The sequence below is a fragment of the Panthera onca genome, chromosome A1 (assembly GCF_046562875.1).
Source record: "Panthera onca isolate mPanOnc1 chromosome A1, mPanOnc1 haplotype 2, whole genome shotgun sequence".
Lineage (NCBI taxonomy): Eukaryota > Metazoa > Chordata > Mammalia > Carnivora > Felidae > Panthera > Panthera onca.
Window position 1 is genome coordinate 46306826 of NC_138339.1, and position 16647 is coordinate 46323472.

At 50.4% G+C, this 16647-nt stretch overlaps 1 protein-coding gene across 3 annotated transcripts in view; it reads left to right on the plus strand.

The window, feature by feature from the left end:
* The first annotated feature begins 210 nt into the window (after positions 1–210).
* GALNT10 (polypeptide N-acetylgalactosaminyltransferase 10) overlaps positions 211–16647 on the plus strand; it is a 222223-nt gene continuing 205786 nt past the window's right edge. Inside the window, exon 1 of one of the 3 annotated variants that reach the window (XM_060634785.3) lies at positions 211–503. In XM_060634785.3, the coding sequence (XP_060490768.3) occupies positions 345–503 (159 nt within the window). In that variant the 5' untranslated portion in view covers positions 211–344. The remainder of the gene's footprint in view (positions 504–16647) is intronic. The other 2 variants (XM_060634789.3, XM_060634790.3) reach the window with 2 other exon arrangements.

A 16647-nucleotide genomic window follows, 5' to 3' on the forward strand; every position in this document is an offset into this window, starting at 1 on the left:
GGGTTCCGCCGCTCCCGGACGGATCGGAAAAAGTCGCGAGAAGGTCGGGACCCGCGGCGCACAGCGTTCGGCGGCCGAGCGGGAGAGGGGCGGCGCTGAGCGCGCGGCTGGGCGGGCTCGGGGGCAGCGGCGGCGGCGACACCCCCCCCTGCGGCGGCGGGGCGGTGGTAGAGGCTGGCTCCCCGGCCGGCGAGCGGCGGAAGTGCCGCGGAGTTGGAGCGGGGCCGGCGCCGCGGCAGCTTCTCCTCGCCGAGCTGCTGCCGCCGCCGGGCGGACGGGCGGACGCGCGGAGCCGGGGGCCGCGCGGCCGGGCCGGCGGGGCGCGGCGGGGCTGACCGGCCCCGATGAGGCGGAAGGAGAAGCGGCTTCTGCAGGCGGTGGCGCTGGTGCTGGCGGCCCTGGTCCTTCTGCCCAACGTGGGGCTCTGGGCGCTGTACCGTGAGCGGCAGCCCGACGGCACCCCCGGAGGATCGGGGGCGGCGGTGGTCCCGGCGGCCGGACTGGTGAGTCCCCCAGTTGCTGTGGGGGTGGGAACCCTCTCTCCTCGTATTCACTTGTAGCCTTCGCTTCCTTCCTCCACCTTTGCCTTTCTGCCTTCTCCGTGTCAGCGCCGGAGACTCTTCTGTTCTTCCCATTTTGGGGATTGGGAAAATTGAGGCCCAGAGAAAGACAGGAACTTGTCCAGGGACCCCACGTGAGTCGGAGACAGAACCAGAACTAGAGACTGAGAGTCCTGTTGCTCAGTCTGAAGGTGTGTTTCTTACTGTAGGTTACCATTCTCCTTTCCTTTCATGTCTGGTATCCCCTTACCTCTTTCAGCAGCTCTTGCTTTTGGAAGGTCCTGTCTGTACCCCTGTATCCCAGGATGACTTCTTCTTCAGGAGCTGCCAGTCCTTCTGTTTAGCGTCCAGGTCTCTTTTCTGCTTTTTCCCTCACCTGCTGATCTCTGTGTTCCCTGCTCAGTGGGACACCAGGTCTCCCTCTTCTCCCCATTTGTGTACCCTCCGCCCTTTTCGCCCTCCCTCTTTCCCAGATCTGTGGATTTGTTGGAGGATGCACTGTGTGGGGCAGGGGGGGTGGGGAGACTCCTGGTTCTTGAGGGGCCTGCTGCCTTTGACCTTCTCAAGAGTCCAGAAGCAGGGATTCTGGTGGATGGATTCCCCCAAACTCCCAGAAGTGTTTGTGCCTGGGTGCCCTGAGGTTGGAACATCAGGTGCTTTCCCTGTCCCTTCTCGGAGTACCCATGATCCCTCTTGAACTTGTCCAATCTGACTAGGTGTGTTGTTTCTTGCACAAGACTAGGACCTTAATTGTTCTTGCTTCCTCTGAACTCCCCCACGTGCGTGTCTGTTGTGTCACACGTACATATAGACTGATAGCAGAAGCTCTATCAGAGCTCTCCTACCTCCCCAGCTCCCAGGTAGATACATGCCAGTGAGTGTTTGCATGCTTGAACTGTTTCACACAGTGGGACATTTCAGGTTTCCTTACAGGATTTCCTTGGCCCCATAATTTGGTGGATAATTTGTCCATCACTGTCCAACTTGACTTATCCTTGGCAGGATAAGGGAAGAGACTGACTTTTGAGGTTGATGTTTTTCTTTCTCTTCCTAGTATCAGGCTGCTTGAGCACAGAGGGCTGCTTGCTACCGGGATGACCAGTTTGAGTACAGCCTGTCACTCTGGTAATTGTTGCAAACCATCCTGGAGGGCCTCCTTCATCTCTTTGGTAGCTCTTATTGTTTGGAAATTAAGCTCCTCAACTCTTTTACCACCCTGGTTCAAACCCTGACAGCCATATTAGACCTCTTCCCCTTAAATTCTGTGTGCATATTGGTGTTTCCTTCATGAAGTCTTTCTTCTCTTCCCTGTACTGGCATCAGGGTCAGGAGGTCAGGGTTCTGTCCTCAGCTCTACCATTGACTTGCTGTGTGTGCCCTTGATCACCTCTCAGCTCCCTCTCTGAGCCTCCTTTTCTCCATCTGTGAAATGTAGTTATTGGTCCAGCTCCAGCATTGTGATAGCATCAGTGAATCAGTGAGGAGTACAACGGCCACATCTTTTTTCTTTCCTGAGGGCAGGGGTCCCTTTTAGCATCCCTCCTGTGGGGGCTCCACACTGGACACAGCCCCAGGTCAAGGGGGGAGTGCCCTGCCTGAGCACTAACTCTCCTTTGGAATGGCTGTAGCCAGTTCTAAAATAGCTCCTGACATTCTGCCTCTGCCTGGAGAAAGCCCTCGTATTTCATTTGCCGTGGATGCCAGAGACGTCCTGATTTTCATTTTCAATAGACCCAGATGTGTAGAGAGAAGGTCAAGGTTAACTGCCAGTTTGGCCTGAGCTTTCAAAGTAAATTACTCACTTGTGCAAGAGGGAATTGATGGAGTAAGGCAGCCTTTTGGGCAGAGAGAGGGGAGCAACAGCTGGGCACTGCTCAGAGCCCTTAACTGAGATGGACAGATAGGCTCATCTGGGCAGGTCTAGTTCTTGTTTATTTCTTTTGCTCTGGAATATCACGCAGAGGAGGAAGAAGGGGTGAAGGGGTGTGGTGGTGGTTGAGGTGGGTACCGATGGATTATCCTTGCTTTGAAGGAACTCCCTTTGCTTCCTGGGAGTAGCAGAAAGGAGCTGTTTCCCCAATGATAAGCTCTGCTAGGTGCTGTGGGATTCAGCATTCATCTGCTCCCTTTCAGGAACACTCTGCCAAATTTCCACACAGCCACTTTTTGTTTCACTCTCCTGCAGATGCACAGCACTGGGCTTGGCCCCCAGTCCCTTGTCTGAATGTCAGCTGGCCTTGAGGGAGGAGGCTGACTTCTCAGAGCGATGGGGTTCCATCCCTCATCCCCGCGCACTGGAACATGGATGTAACCCATTAGTCTGCTATCTGGGAAATCTGGCATCTTGAGCACACAGGGCTTCTCTCGACAGGGCTGACCAGTTCTGAGCTCAGCTTGTCACTCTTGTAATTGTTGAAAATTATCCCAGCACACCTCGTTGATCTTTCTGGTAGAAATAACCGCAGGGGCCCTGGAGGGAAGGCTGACAGGACTTTATCCAAATGCAAAATATATTCCCTGAGGGCTAACATACCCACTTTTTGAGCAGCCCTTTAACTCTTGGACTTCTCCAGTGGATTGAAGGATAGAGAGTTTCAAGTTAAGAGCATTTATCATCTCCTGGAAAGTAAGTCTGTACAACTGTCATGCTAGCTCATCCTAGGCATACCTCTGGAGCTGGGTGGGGCAGTTGATTTATAAAGGACACATCATGCTTTCAGGACTTCAACATTCATCTAGTCAGACAGCTTTGTCCTCAGAAAGTTGTAAAACCAAGCAAGAAAAGCCAGTCTTGAAACTATCTTCATTTTAATTTAGGGGTCCCTCTCATTCGTAGCCCCAATCTGTTGAACATCTCTGTTTAATCCTACCATTTAATATCTTGGTTTAATCCTACCCTCTGTTTCATATTCCAGACTTGGGAACTGGCTACTAAACACCCGTGTTAGGGAACGTGATGCAGTCCCTCCCCATTTCAGAGCCATAATCTGAAAGTGAGAAATGACTTCATTGGATAATAGCAACTGTGGAATAGAAATTGGTAGGATAATAGAATACCAATGACTTTAATTTTCAAGTATCAAGAGTTTTTCTCATTGTGTCAGAGCTGAACTTTATTCTCGGAACATCTAGAAATCAATACCTTTTCCCTCGCTTTTTTTAGTCTTTCTGGTGGCAGAGCCTTACCCATCAGAAAGTTAAGTACCCTAGAAATGTAGCCTTGGAATGATTTCTTTAATTTTCTGCAGAGGGGCTGGAACCCTTTATATTATTAATCTCTTCTGTGTCTGCATGCCCAGCTGAAACCTGATGCCACTGGGGCTGGGTTGTTGAGTTACCTGAGCAAATCTGGCTCCCTGCATTCCTCCTGTCATCCTAGGTAGATAGTCTCCTAAGGAGCCCAGCTGAGGAAGGCCTGGGAACAGGGGCCTGGGTTCTCACTCTCTCTCCTACCCCTAAACTCACTGTGTGACCTCAGGAGAGTGGCTTAACTTCTTTGGGCCTTGGATCTCTCAACTGTGCACTGAAGGCTTATATTCAGAAGAGGAAAGGGAAATGTGTATCATAATGGTGCTCCCCTCCCCTGGCCAGGGCAGACATGGCTAAACAGTCTCTGTCCCACTAAGTCCACACCACCTGTTTCTGGACACTGCTACTCAAGTGGAGTTAATGGCATGTTGAAACTGATTTGCGACACAGGGGAATAGATCCTTCGTGAGGAGGTTTCTAACTTTAATTTCCTGGGGTTCTGTGAGTTGGTTTGGAAGCATGTATTGAAAAGGCCTAGGTAGTGAAAGTATGTTAAAACAGACCTCCGTACCGGAGTTGTGGTGAAGCCGCTACTTACCTGGGGGTATGTTCATACTCCAGCGCCTTCTTTCAGGCTGTGGTCTGAGGATGTGAATTCAGCCTTTAATCTGTTGGTGCCAGTGACATAACAAATAATGGAATCGGGAATGAAAACGCGAAGGCCCGTTTTATTTTTTATCTTTTTTAATGTTTGTTTATTTTTGAGAGAAAGAGAGACAGAGCGTGAGTAGGGGAGGGGCACAGAGAGAGGGAGACACAGAATCCCAAGCAGGCTCCAGGCTCTAGGCTGTCAGCACAGAGCCTGACGTGGGGCTCAAACTCCTGAACCATGAAATCATGACCTGAGCTGAAGTCGGGCACTCAACCGACTGAGCCACCTGGGCGCCCCCGCGAAGGCCCATCTTAAAGGGAACCATCTAGCTTGCTAATTGTACAGTGACCACCGTCAGGTCTCACGAGAGAGATGGCATCAGGATCTCATCACTGAAAAACACCCTGAGGCAAACTGGCCGTCTGTGGTGCGTCCCGTGGCAGGTAACCGCTCATGATATTTGCAGTGTGTTCTGTATTTTCGTGTAACTGACTCCCCGTATCCCATCTATGTATCCGAGCTCCCAGGAAGACTGAAATAAGAGTCTTGCTTCTCAGAGAACCACCGTCCTCATGCCCAGTGCGGTGGGGAAAGGAGGTGCCCTATGCGTGCCTGAGTTCCTGTGGCCAACGAGTACATCGTGGCCTCCCCTTCCAGAAGTATCTTGAAGGAGGAACTACATCCTCTTCTAGCACACAGCCTAAGGCTGGGCCCTTGGAAGGCGATCAGGACATGTTTGCTGAGCAATCGATATGTGTCAGAACAGGAGGGGGGGACTTCAGAAGTCGGCTAGTCTGCCCACCTTGCTTTGTAGGTATGGAAACTGAGCCCCAGGAGCGGGGAGTACAGACCAGAACCCAGTTCTTCTCCAAATTCTTGCTCTCTTTCACCACGAATATTTTTTCCCTCCACATCCTGATAATTGATTCTTCTCTACCATTATTTCCCACACGAGCCGCGATTATCACTCCCAGTTTTGGAGCCCAGTACTTATTGACTAATTATTGGCTGGAACTTACCTGGCTTTTTTGCAGCTCCATTTTTATACATTTCTTCTCAAATTTTTATAGTGTTAAAGCAAGTAAAATGAATTAAATCTTAAGGTGGCCAAGGGATCCGGCTGGAAAATTGAGAAATTAAACGGATGCATCGCGTGTGGCATCATCACTGCTATCTGTGACAGACGAAGCTAGCGTGAGCTTGAGAGCCACTTCAGATTCTCTATCAGTTGCAAACAACAGAATGAAATACGCTACATGGGCTGAAATGAGTAAGGGAATATATTAGCTCCTGTAATTGCAGTGGCTTCAGGTATGGTATCATCTAGAAGTTCCTGCCCTAGACTGAGCCCTTGTGGTAGCTAAAAGCGGTTGTAGTCCTTCCCGACCTCATGTTCATACCCAGATCCTGGAGGAGAGAGTCTGTCTCCTCTGGTAGCATCTGCTGAAGAGGGAGGAAACTTTTTTCCTCGAAGCGCTAGCAAGATCTCCTTAGGTATCATCAGCCTAATCCGGATCTGATGAGCTCTCTGAACCATCCACACTTGTCAAGAGGATGAGCGATGCTGATTGACTTAACCCACGCAGGAGCCAGGGGTAGGCTCGGGCCATCCGCCTTGTAGGAAGGTTTTTCCCAGAGAAAAGCCCGGGCGCTTTTGTGGAGAGGAGGGGAAATGCAGTGTAGGGATGAGGACTACAGGTGTCCATTCCAGAATCTCACTGGCACAGTGTCCCAGGCAGTCACTGCTGGAATCAGGCTTGGTCCCCACGATCAAACCTCTTGGCCATGCAGGACTCAGTGCTGATCACTGGACCTACAGTCTGGGTGTCTGGCATCCCAGTGGTCCCGGCTGTGCCGCCCCTTAGCTGGGATGATTAACTCCCTGAGCCTTAGTTTCCTCTTGAGGAACCTCGCATGTGAATGCTTGCTGGTGTGGAGTAGAGGGCTGAGATGAAGCGCAGTTTGAAAGCTGCCTTTATTTAATCTTGTGAGTCCTGCTGCCGCCTTCCTTCCCCTCACAGACGTCCTGAGAGCTGCGCCCCCCACTCCCCACCCCACATTAAAAGTCAGTTCATTGAACATTTCTCTCAAGCTGAAAAAGAACTTCTGTCTCTTCAGCTTTGACTCTTTTTTTCTGCCTGGCCCTCTTAGCTGGAGGAGGCGGAGTGTTCATACTTTGGAAGCTAAACAATTCCGCTTGCTGTGGTGGGTGGGTGTGTATTTATGAGTGTGTAGCTTTCTCTCCATGTGTCTCTCTTCGCTCTCTCTTATCTTTGGATGGTTCCTGTTTGCTGCCCTCTGCTGAGTGTAGATAGGAGAAGGATGGGAAAAAAGCAGGCCCATGTTTTCCTTCCCCTTTGGTTTTGAGAGAATTCTGAGCTTCAGATGCTGAATTTTCCTCTGTTTGCACAGGTGATAAAAAGCCACAGCGTAAAATGACACTAATAAGAATGATGATGGTATAGATGACAGGGAGAATGATAAGGTTAATAATAATAATCACAGTGGCTACGATTTCTTTGGCACTTATTCTGGTAGGTGTTGGACTAAGAAGCCCTTTACCTGTATGTCTTGTTAAATACTCCCAGGTATAAACAGGTAGGAATGAATGAGGGAACCAGGGCTCACGGAGGTGCACATAGTGGCCTGAGGATACACAGCCTCTGGTTGTGGGGCTGGTGTTTGAGCCTGTGGGTCTCTGATCCAATGCCTGAGCAGGACAGAGGACCTGTTTCCCACCCTGCCCTGACACCCACTCCTACGAGGCTACTACGGGAGCCCTGCTGTCTGAGCAGAGGGGAAAGACCATTGTGCTGAGACTGAACCCTCTTCAGCGGCTGAGGTGGAGCCCACGTGGTCACTTGAAGAGGCCCCCTCACCAAACCGCCCCCGCAGCCCTGTTGGCAAAGCGACTCCCCCATCCTCCTAGACCGAGACATCATGGGGCAGCGTGTAGGGCTCTAGTTTTGGAGCCGCTTGATTCAGATCCCTAGCCCTGGGCAAGTCACTTGGCCTCCATGCCTGGATTTCTTGGTCTGTAAAATGGAGACAGTGTTATGTGTATTGATGGTTGAATGAGTCACAGTGGGTAAGGCCCTGAGCACAGGCTGGGTACAGAACGAGTCCTCAGTAACTGTGGTTATGCTCCTGTTTGTGGGAAGTGCCTGGCTTATAGCAGGGACCCAGTTCTTCATAGTAGGGACTCAGCTTCCCTGTGGCTCAGATAGGGAGGGAGGCCTCTTTGTGGTTGTTGGAAGGTGAGGTCTGAGGAGAGGTGGTTGGCCTCATGGTGCAGCGTTCAGAGGTGGAACAGGGCCGCAGTGTCTCTGATGATTGGGGGTGGGAAGGAAGGTGTGTTTGCACAGCTGCTCTTTGTAGTCCACTCCCTGACGCTCTGGAATCCAAAGCAATTATTGGGGGAACCTTCCCATTTACTACGCTGGGCGAGAACCCAGATCCTCTGCGTCCTTCTAAGAAGTATTTTTTGCCACCTCCGGGAAGTATTTTTTGGTCACTGCAGCCCCCAGGAGTTGCTCACTACTAGTGTTAGTTCCCCTGAGCATTGATTTTATCACCCGTCCACTTAGGTCGGAGAAACTTCCAGAAAGGCATGGCCTGGGGCTTCTTTCTGCTGCCCACTCCCTGTACCTTTCAGGGTATTTCACATCTCTCTGCCTCCACACACACTGCTCCCTTGCCTCTCTTGCCCTTCTTCCCTGGCACCTGGCCCCTAAGCCTCCCTCACTCCTGTAGGGGCAGCCTGGGGTTGTCCTCTTGCTACCAGGAGCCCAGAGCCCCTTATATAAATGTGTCGTGTGGTGCAATAATTGTTTTTATTTGATCTGTCCAGACTGTCGTCTCCTGAAGGCAGGAACTAACCTCTGTCTCGGTTGCCCACTCTAATTTGCCCCAAATATTTGCCAAACAACTGAAGCAGCAAGCAAGGAGTGATCTGGTTGGTGCCTGGTAACTGCTGGCGGAGTGCAGGGGCTTAGCCTTGAGGAACGGCTCTTCTTGGGTGCTTCAGAATCCCTGGGGAGCCTGTTAACACCGGGGCTCCAGGGCTCGCGCCCAAGGAGCATGATTGGGCCGGTCTGGGGTGGGCCAGGGATCATCCTTCGGGGAACTCTCTCCTCTCTGTCCACATCTCCAACTTGTCAGCATCCCTGGGAGGCAGACCTGACTTTCCCCAGGGGCCCACTCCAATCTCCGCAGGAGTGCTTTGGGACCTGCCTTTGAACTTGTATTTCTGGGGAGCGTGTTTATCTGCAGTTTCCCAAGCTGCCAACCAGTGCCCGCAGAGGGCTGTTATCAGTGGCACTGTGTCAGATGCAAGGGGTGCAGGGTTGGGATCCGGGATGGGCGGTGCACTTTGAAAATGCCTTTGCCGTGGGCCACAGGGACTCTCTGGGCCCTGAGGTTTTGTTTTCCTCTGATACCTGTGATCTGTTGCCTTTCCAGGACACATGCTCTGCCTTCCTGCCAAGGGGGCAAGGAGGAGGTGTCTGTAGGTGGGGGTTGAGGGCAGTACTGAGCCAGGGCCTCCCTGGGAAGGTGCGACATTTGGGAGGCCGTGTGAGTCTCTTCCTTGAGTTGGAGAGAGCATAGGATTGGGGGCAGGCTCCTCTGATTCCCGGGCCCACCACTGTCCCTTATTCACTCTGTGTCCAACTCTGGACCTCAGCCTTATCCTAAAATGAGCACCATGGTCACTGCTTCACAGTATCACCGTGATGATTAAGTGAATTGCAGATGAGAAAGCTGAGGTGCAGGGAGGTACAGTGACATATCCAGGGTCACACAGATAGGAAGGATGGAAACCGGATTCCAACCCAGGTGTCTCACTCAGGTGGAGCACCCAGCCCCAGGCTTCCTTCTGCTGTCTTGCCACCTACCTGCTCCGTGACCTTGGGTGAGGCTACCTTTCCTTCTTCCCCAGGCCATGAGGAGGCTGCAGGGGGAGGTTATTGCCAGAGGCCCCACGAGCCTGGTTCTTGGATGCGTTGTGTTGGCTCCAGAAAGCTCTTCCGCGAGCTGAATGCCCGGGCGTCAGTGCCAGGGCATGATTACAGCAGGTCCCACGTGCCTCTCGGGAGCGTCCCTTGGGCAGCCTCCCAAGAGCCCAGTTAACTGGGGTCGTGTGTTTGTACGAATCTCTCCGTGAGTTACAGATGTCAGCTTTCTCAGGGAGGCCGGCTGCTAAGCAGAGGCTGCTGGCGGGGCCTCTGCAGGAAGGGGGTTTCTTAAAGGGAACAGGTTGGAAACATCTGGCGGGGGAATGTGTGCGACAATTACTTCCTGCTGCTGAAGCACATTGTATGTGCTCGACTGAAAACTGTTATTTTTGCGTGTTTCCTCCTGAGCATTGATCAGAGGCAGCTGCTGACAGTTAAAAAATGTGTGTGTGTGTGCATGTCTATTTGTGAAGGAGTAAGTTTCTAAATTTGGTACCTAACGAGTGAAAAGTTAGCGCTTGTGTTTTGGGGGCATCAGGGTCTGTAGTAGGATTCCTGGTTAGTTTATTGACAGTAAACCTTAATGACAGTCTTCTTCAGAGAACTTCTTACATTACTTCATTTGACCTTTGCACCGTGTTTTGTTTTGTTCTGTTTTGTTTTTTACACCTTACCTGTATACTTTAATGCAGATTGCAGACTGGTGGCCTGGGTCCAGAAGTAGCCCAGAAATATGTTTCATGTGGCTCACCCAGTGCTGGCCCATAGATGGATGAGTGTCTTTATTTTTAAGTGTCGGAGAGTTGTCAGCACGTGAACATTGGGATATTTCACATTAAAAGAAAAAAATGCTCATTTCTGGCTTTTCTAGAAAATGAGGAAAACCGTAAAAGTGTTGGCAACGGGGTCCAGGTTCCAGTATCACAAAAAGTGGCTGGATCTGGGTAGCAGTTGCCCACTGTAGAAAGACCTCAGCTTGAACCTGGGTTCTTCAGCCTTTCATGTAGCCAGCCTGGCCTCTGGAGACATGTGAGTTTGGGAGCCCTTTGTCTGATTTGTCCTTTTTATGTCATGGTGGAGGCACAACAAGGCTTGTTGTTGTTGATCCCCAGTTTGCAGAAGAGAAAGACAAGATTCAAATAATATACGTGACATAACTGGTCACAGAGCCAGTAAGTTGAGGCTAGTCCTTTTTTTTTTTTAATGCTTATTTATTCTGAGAGAGAGACCAAGCACATGTGTGCAAGCAGGGGAGGGGCAGAGAGAGAGAGAGAGAGAGAGAGAGAGAGGGAGAGGGGGAGAGGGAGAGGGAGAGAATCCCAAGAAGATTCTGCACTGTCAGTACAGAGCCCGGCTTGGGGCTTGAACTCACAAACTGCAAGATCATGACCTGAGCTGAAATCAAGAGTCAGGTGCTTAACCAACCCAGGCTCTCCAAGGCCAGTCCTTTTTGACTGTAAGCCCAATGTACTTTTTGGGGAGGCTGGGGGGAAATGGTTACTTGGAAATATAAACATATAGACCTATGGCTCTTGAACAAACTCCCTTAGGTTTATATCCACATGATTTATACTGTGGCTCTGTCTGAGCCCAAGAACGATTTACCTTGTTTCTCTGTGTTTTTTGGTACTCTGAATTTGAGGTCCACCCCATCTAATGAAGTTTGCTCCAGTTGTGTGAGGGGCTGCCGTAGGTTTGTTTGTTAGAAGTGATGTGAGCACAGAGTGCATTTTGTTTTCTGCCTTGGGCTTCCTGGCATGTCAGGAAACCCCAGAATGTGCCTTCTTGTTACCGCGGGAGTGTTAGGAATCTACGGTGAGAGGCAGGACGGCTTTCCAGCAGAAATGGCACATACCGCATTCCCTTGTCTGAGGCGGCCTCAAAGGCATCTATCTGGGGGCATTTCTAGAAAAGAGAGGGCCTGTGTGAGGGCCCTGAGCTATCTGGGTGAGGCAGTTCAGCCGAATACAGCCCCCGGTGCCTGTGAGTGCAGGGATGACCCTTTGTCAGAGCAGGAGTGGCTGTACCTCCCGCCCCACCGCCCCCCACTCCAGGGACCTTCCCTTAGAGGTTCCACATGGCTGCTGGTGTGGCAGTGGGGCATGGGGTGTGGGACACAGAGGTGTGACAGCTGGTTCTGGGCTGAGAGTTCACTCTCTTTGAGCCCTGGCTCCACCACGGTAACAGTAACGTTTCTTAACTTACTGAGCTCTTGGGGCATGCCATGCACTGTGCCCTTCTTATTTCTTCAGCATTGTAAGCAGTCTTACTGTGGTCATTTCACAGGTGGGAAGACTGAGGCTCAGGAAGCATAAGCAACTTCCCAGGCCTGCAGAAGATGTAGGTGGCAAGACTGAGACTCAGATTTCTGATTCTCAAACCTGTGCTCTTAACTGCCATGCTTTATTGGCACCTTGGCAAGCCATCGAACCTTTTTGGGTCTCCATTTCCTCCCCTGGAAAGTGGGGATAATGTGTTCCTGGCATGCCAGCAGAGTACAGGTAAGAAGGGCTCATCAGCTTTCAGACCCATTCTTCTTGCCTGTCTCCCTGGCTCTGGGCAGCTGTCAGGCATTGCCACCTGCTGTGTTATCTTTCCCGCCGGGATAGGCGGGGATCCTCTGCTCCTGAGTGTCAGGGTTCACCTGAGGAGGCAGCCCTGTGCCTCCCTGTGTCTCCCTTGGCAATAGGAGAGGCAGCCGAGCCCTGCCCCAGGGAACAATGGGGCACATTCAGAAGGCAGCCAGGTGCCAAGCCAGAGGTGTTGAAGGGACATTTGATTAGTTTTAACCCTAGTGGTCAGGCTTTTGCTCTTTCTTTCTCTGTAGAAGTTAAGTGGGAAGGAAACAGGTGTGGCTTTCCTCTCCGTGCAGTTCACGTGGGCCTTCTGATTTTGGGCATGAGTACACCTCTTCGACCCCTCTCCTATCCTCAGTCCTCTCCTGTCTCTGCATAAGTCTGTGTCTCCCTCCTTGCCTCCAGCCCCTGCTGTCTCTGTGCTGTGTGTGTCTCACTCAGCAAGTGTGATGAGAGCTGAGACTGAAGAATCCACAATTCCAAGGGACTATCTTTCATCTTGTGCCATCTCTCCCAACCTCATTCCTGCCAGGCGGTCAGCCAGCTTTGGCTTGCACACCTCCAGTGAGAGGGAACTCACTTTCTTAGCTCAGCAGAGTCCTAGGTAATCTGCCATGGCTCAGGGAGGCTTAGAGGATTTCTTGAGTGCCCACTCTCCTTTTCAGGCTCCTCTCAAATCTTTCCTTTTCCAGAAAGTCTTTTCTGATCTTTCCAGTTAGAATTAATCTCTGTCTCTTGGAAATGCTTATAGAATTTAATTTGTACAGCTTTAGTGGCACGAATGTTAAAGTGCTATGTTTTGCCATTTCTCTAGGCAGAGGAAAGTAATGTTGAAGGAGCTTTCCCAGTAGGACAGCTCGTTGGGTGAGGTTCCAGCTGGAGAGAAGGGATACTAGAGAACTGCCATGTGGGCCTGGGCTTCCTCCTGTATCTATAAAGTCCATCTCCAAACTTGGCCAGTGTATGTTATGTATTCTTTTCGTCCAGAGAATATGTTAGGCTTTGTGGGCCATATGGTCTCTGCAACGACTTCTCAACTCTGTCGTTGTAGTGTGAAAGCAGCCAGAGACAATACATAAATGAACAAGTGTGCTGTGTTCCAATAAAACTTTATTTGCAAAATAACAGGCAGCAGACGGGATTTGCAGGCTGCGGTTTGCTGACCCATGTTCTAGTCTCTTCCTGGTGGATCAAATGACTTTAGTTGCTGTGTGACCTTGGGGGTTCGGAGGTCCTTCTCCCAGCATGGATGAATGGAATGTTATGGGTTGAATCATGTCCTCTAAAAGATATGTTGAAGTCCTAACTAACCCCTGTACCTCAGCATGTGACCTTATGTGGAAATAGGGTCATTGCAGATGTAATTAGTTAAGATTAACTAATTGCCGGTGTAGGGTGGGCCCTTAATCCCATATGATTGACTTAGGTCCTTACAAGAGGGGAGACACAGTGAGGGAAAGAGCCATGGGAAGATGGAGGAGGAGACCGGAGTGATGCTGGCATAAACCCAGGAATACCTCAGGCCACCAGCAGCTGGAAGAGGCAAGGATGCATCCTCCACCAGAGGCTTTGGAGGGAGCATGGCCCCACCAACACCTTGATTTTGAACTTGTAACTTCCACAACAATGAGGCAATAAATTTCTGTTATTTGAAGCCACCTAGTTGGTGGTGCTTTTTTAAGGCAGCCCCAGGAAACCAATACATGGACCATTTTCCATTTTCTCATCAGATTGTTTAATGGGTGTGCATGAGTGTGTTGATGCGTTGTGTTTGGGTAGAGGTGGATAAAACACTCTGCAAGGCAGGGATAATTGTCATAATCTCTTCTAGCTACTTCGATTCCCTTTTAACTCATGAAAAAAGCCTCTCTTCCTATGGAGGATTAGCATATTACCCTGCACGTATGTATTCTTTAAAGCCACACTCCTTATTAACAGATCAGCCTTTTTTTTTTTTTTTAAACTTAGCCATTAGCCTGGAATACCAATGAGTAAACATGATGCATACTGCCTTTTATTTAACCCTATTATCTTTCTTTTTCTGACTTTTGACTACAGTAATTTCAACCACCTATTTTTGTTCTGGGTCCCAACTCACTTGATTTGGAGGCTTACTATGTGTTAAGTACAGAGAATAGCCCCTGCCTTCAGAGGGCTTGTAGTCTATAGAGGATATAGACAAGTACACAGTGATGTAGAACACAAGGCAGAGCGTACTTAGTACCGTGGGAGGGGTCAGCCTGGTGTTGTGAGGTGCTGGGAAGAGGAGGTCACACTGATTTAGGTCAGGAAGGACTTCTGAAAGGTGGTGACTTTTAAGGTGGCCCCAGGGAAGGATTGGGACCTCTCAGCTCACAGAAAGCGGGGAACCTATTCTAGGAACAGGGAGTATGCCTAAGTCACTGAACCTTCAGATATCAAATAACTGCAGGGAGGTAAGGGCCAGATCACAAGGGCTCTGCTGGGAGGCTGGGGAGGCTGGACTTCCAGAAATTGGGAAGCCATGGGCAGTTTTTGCACAAAAGATGATCTGAACAGAGGGGTGGCTCAGAGAGGTGGATATGGCAGTGCAGGAAGTAATGGAGGCTGTGGGCTACTTTGGAGGCTATGTGGGTGGAGTCCATTCATTTGTCCACTATACTCTGCTGTGGTCTGGACACCATGCCAGGTAGTGAGGCCACCAAGAGGCATAACTTGCAGCCTCTGAGCATCAGATACTGATAATAGTAACTCCCATGCAGGCTACCTTTGCCCAACACAGTTTTAAGTACCTTACATAAAAGGTTTTCTTAGTTTTCACAGCAACCTAATGGTGTACACACTGTGATATCTCCATTTTATAGGAGGGCACTAAGCACCATGGAGAGGAAATGTCACACCCAAGGTCACATAGTTGGTCACTGATGGAACTGTGATTGGCCTGCAGGGTCCTGAGCCTTCACCACTAACCTTGACTCCATACACCCAACAGGTCATTTAGAATACAGTGAGATCTGTTTCTGGTAACTGCAGGTAAAAGTTCCATGTGAACACATAGGAGAGCAAATTAACCCAGATGGGCAGGGTGGGTAGAGCAGGAAAGGCTTACTCAAGGAGGGAATCGTCACCTAAGTCTTTGAAGGTGAGTGGGGTAATTTAGCCAGGCAGGCAAAGGGCTGGGTGTAGAATGGGGAGCATAGGGATTTTCTGTGGAGGGGAAGCACAGTCCCAGAAAGGGGAAGACAGCATGGTGTGTTGAGGGCCTTCCAAGTTCAGTGTTGCTGTCCCCTAGTAAGTAAAGCCAGGAGTGGGCCTGGCAGACGCTAGCATGTAGGTGGGGCCAGGTCCATGGACTAGACTCTACCCTGTGGTTGCCAGAGACATGAAGGGCATTGGGCAGAGAAGTCTTGTGACCAGATTTGCTTTCTGATGGGACCAAGAGTTGGAAGAGATCCAGGAGGTCATTTTGTCAATCACTGTCAGATGTCTGCATGCGAGAGCAGATGACACAGAGGGGCTCCCAGGACAGGACTCGTGAGGCCAGAGCACTCCAAGCATGGGACGTGACTCGGAAGGCTCAGCTAGTTGTTCAGCTGGTGTTTGGGTCTGTAGTTCTGCTTCATTCAATGTGTCATTCATCCATTGGATTTTGACTGAATGCTGAACGTGCCCAGGCTGGCTCTCTGCTAAGCACTTGACATTCCAGGAGGAAAGGACATGGTGTCTGCCCTTGAGGCCAGCTGGACCACTAGGCAGATAATTCCAGGGCAGTGGGATGCAAGCAGTCGGTGGAGTGGGCATTGGGCCCTGAGAGCACAGTAGAGGAAGCACAGTCTCCCTGCTGCTGCCTCTCTCCTTGCCCCATCCCCACCTCACTCCCAGCCTTAAGAAAAAAAAAATTTTTAACACTTATTTATTTTTGAGAGACAGAGCGTGAGCAGGGGAGGGTCAGAGAGAGAGAGGGAGACCCAGAATCTGAAGCAGGCTTCAGGCTCTGAGCTGTCAGCACAGAGCCCGACACGGTGCTCGAACTCACAAACCGTGAGCTCATGACCTGAGCTGAAGTCGAACGTTTAACCGACTGAGCCACCCAGGCGCCCCACTCCTAGCCTTGTAAAGCCACAGGCTTGCCTGGATTTGAATCCCAGCTCTGCCCTTTACTAGCTGTGTGATGTTGGGAGTTACTGAATCTCTTTTTGTCCTCTGTTTTAAAATGAGCACGGTAGTAGTCTACCTCAACAGATAGCCATCAGGATTAAATTAGTTCCTGTCCACAAAGCAGTCAGGATAGTGCTTTGGCATACAAGAAGTGCTCCATACATGCTCTTATTACTTTAGGTCCAGAATCCCTTAGCCTAAACCCTCTGTACAAGGCACATTTTAGGTTTCAGAATTACGTTAGTCAGGGTTCAATCAGGTGAGAGAAACCGCCCAGTTATCTAAACACTGAAAGCTTAATATAAAGAATTATGAACTCTGACAAGAGATTGCAGTAATGAAGGATTGACTGCTATGAAGTAACAAGTGCTCTAAATATAGCGTAAAGAATGTGGGGATAGCAGATGTAGGAGCAGTGGCTCCCCGTAGGGCTCAGGTAGAGCACCAAGGAGCACCCCCGTCCCGGTTGCGATGGAATTCGAAAGGAAGATCCTCCCTCCTGGGGCTGAGACGGAGCA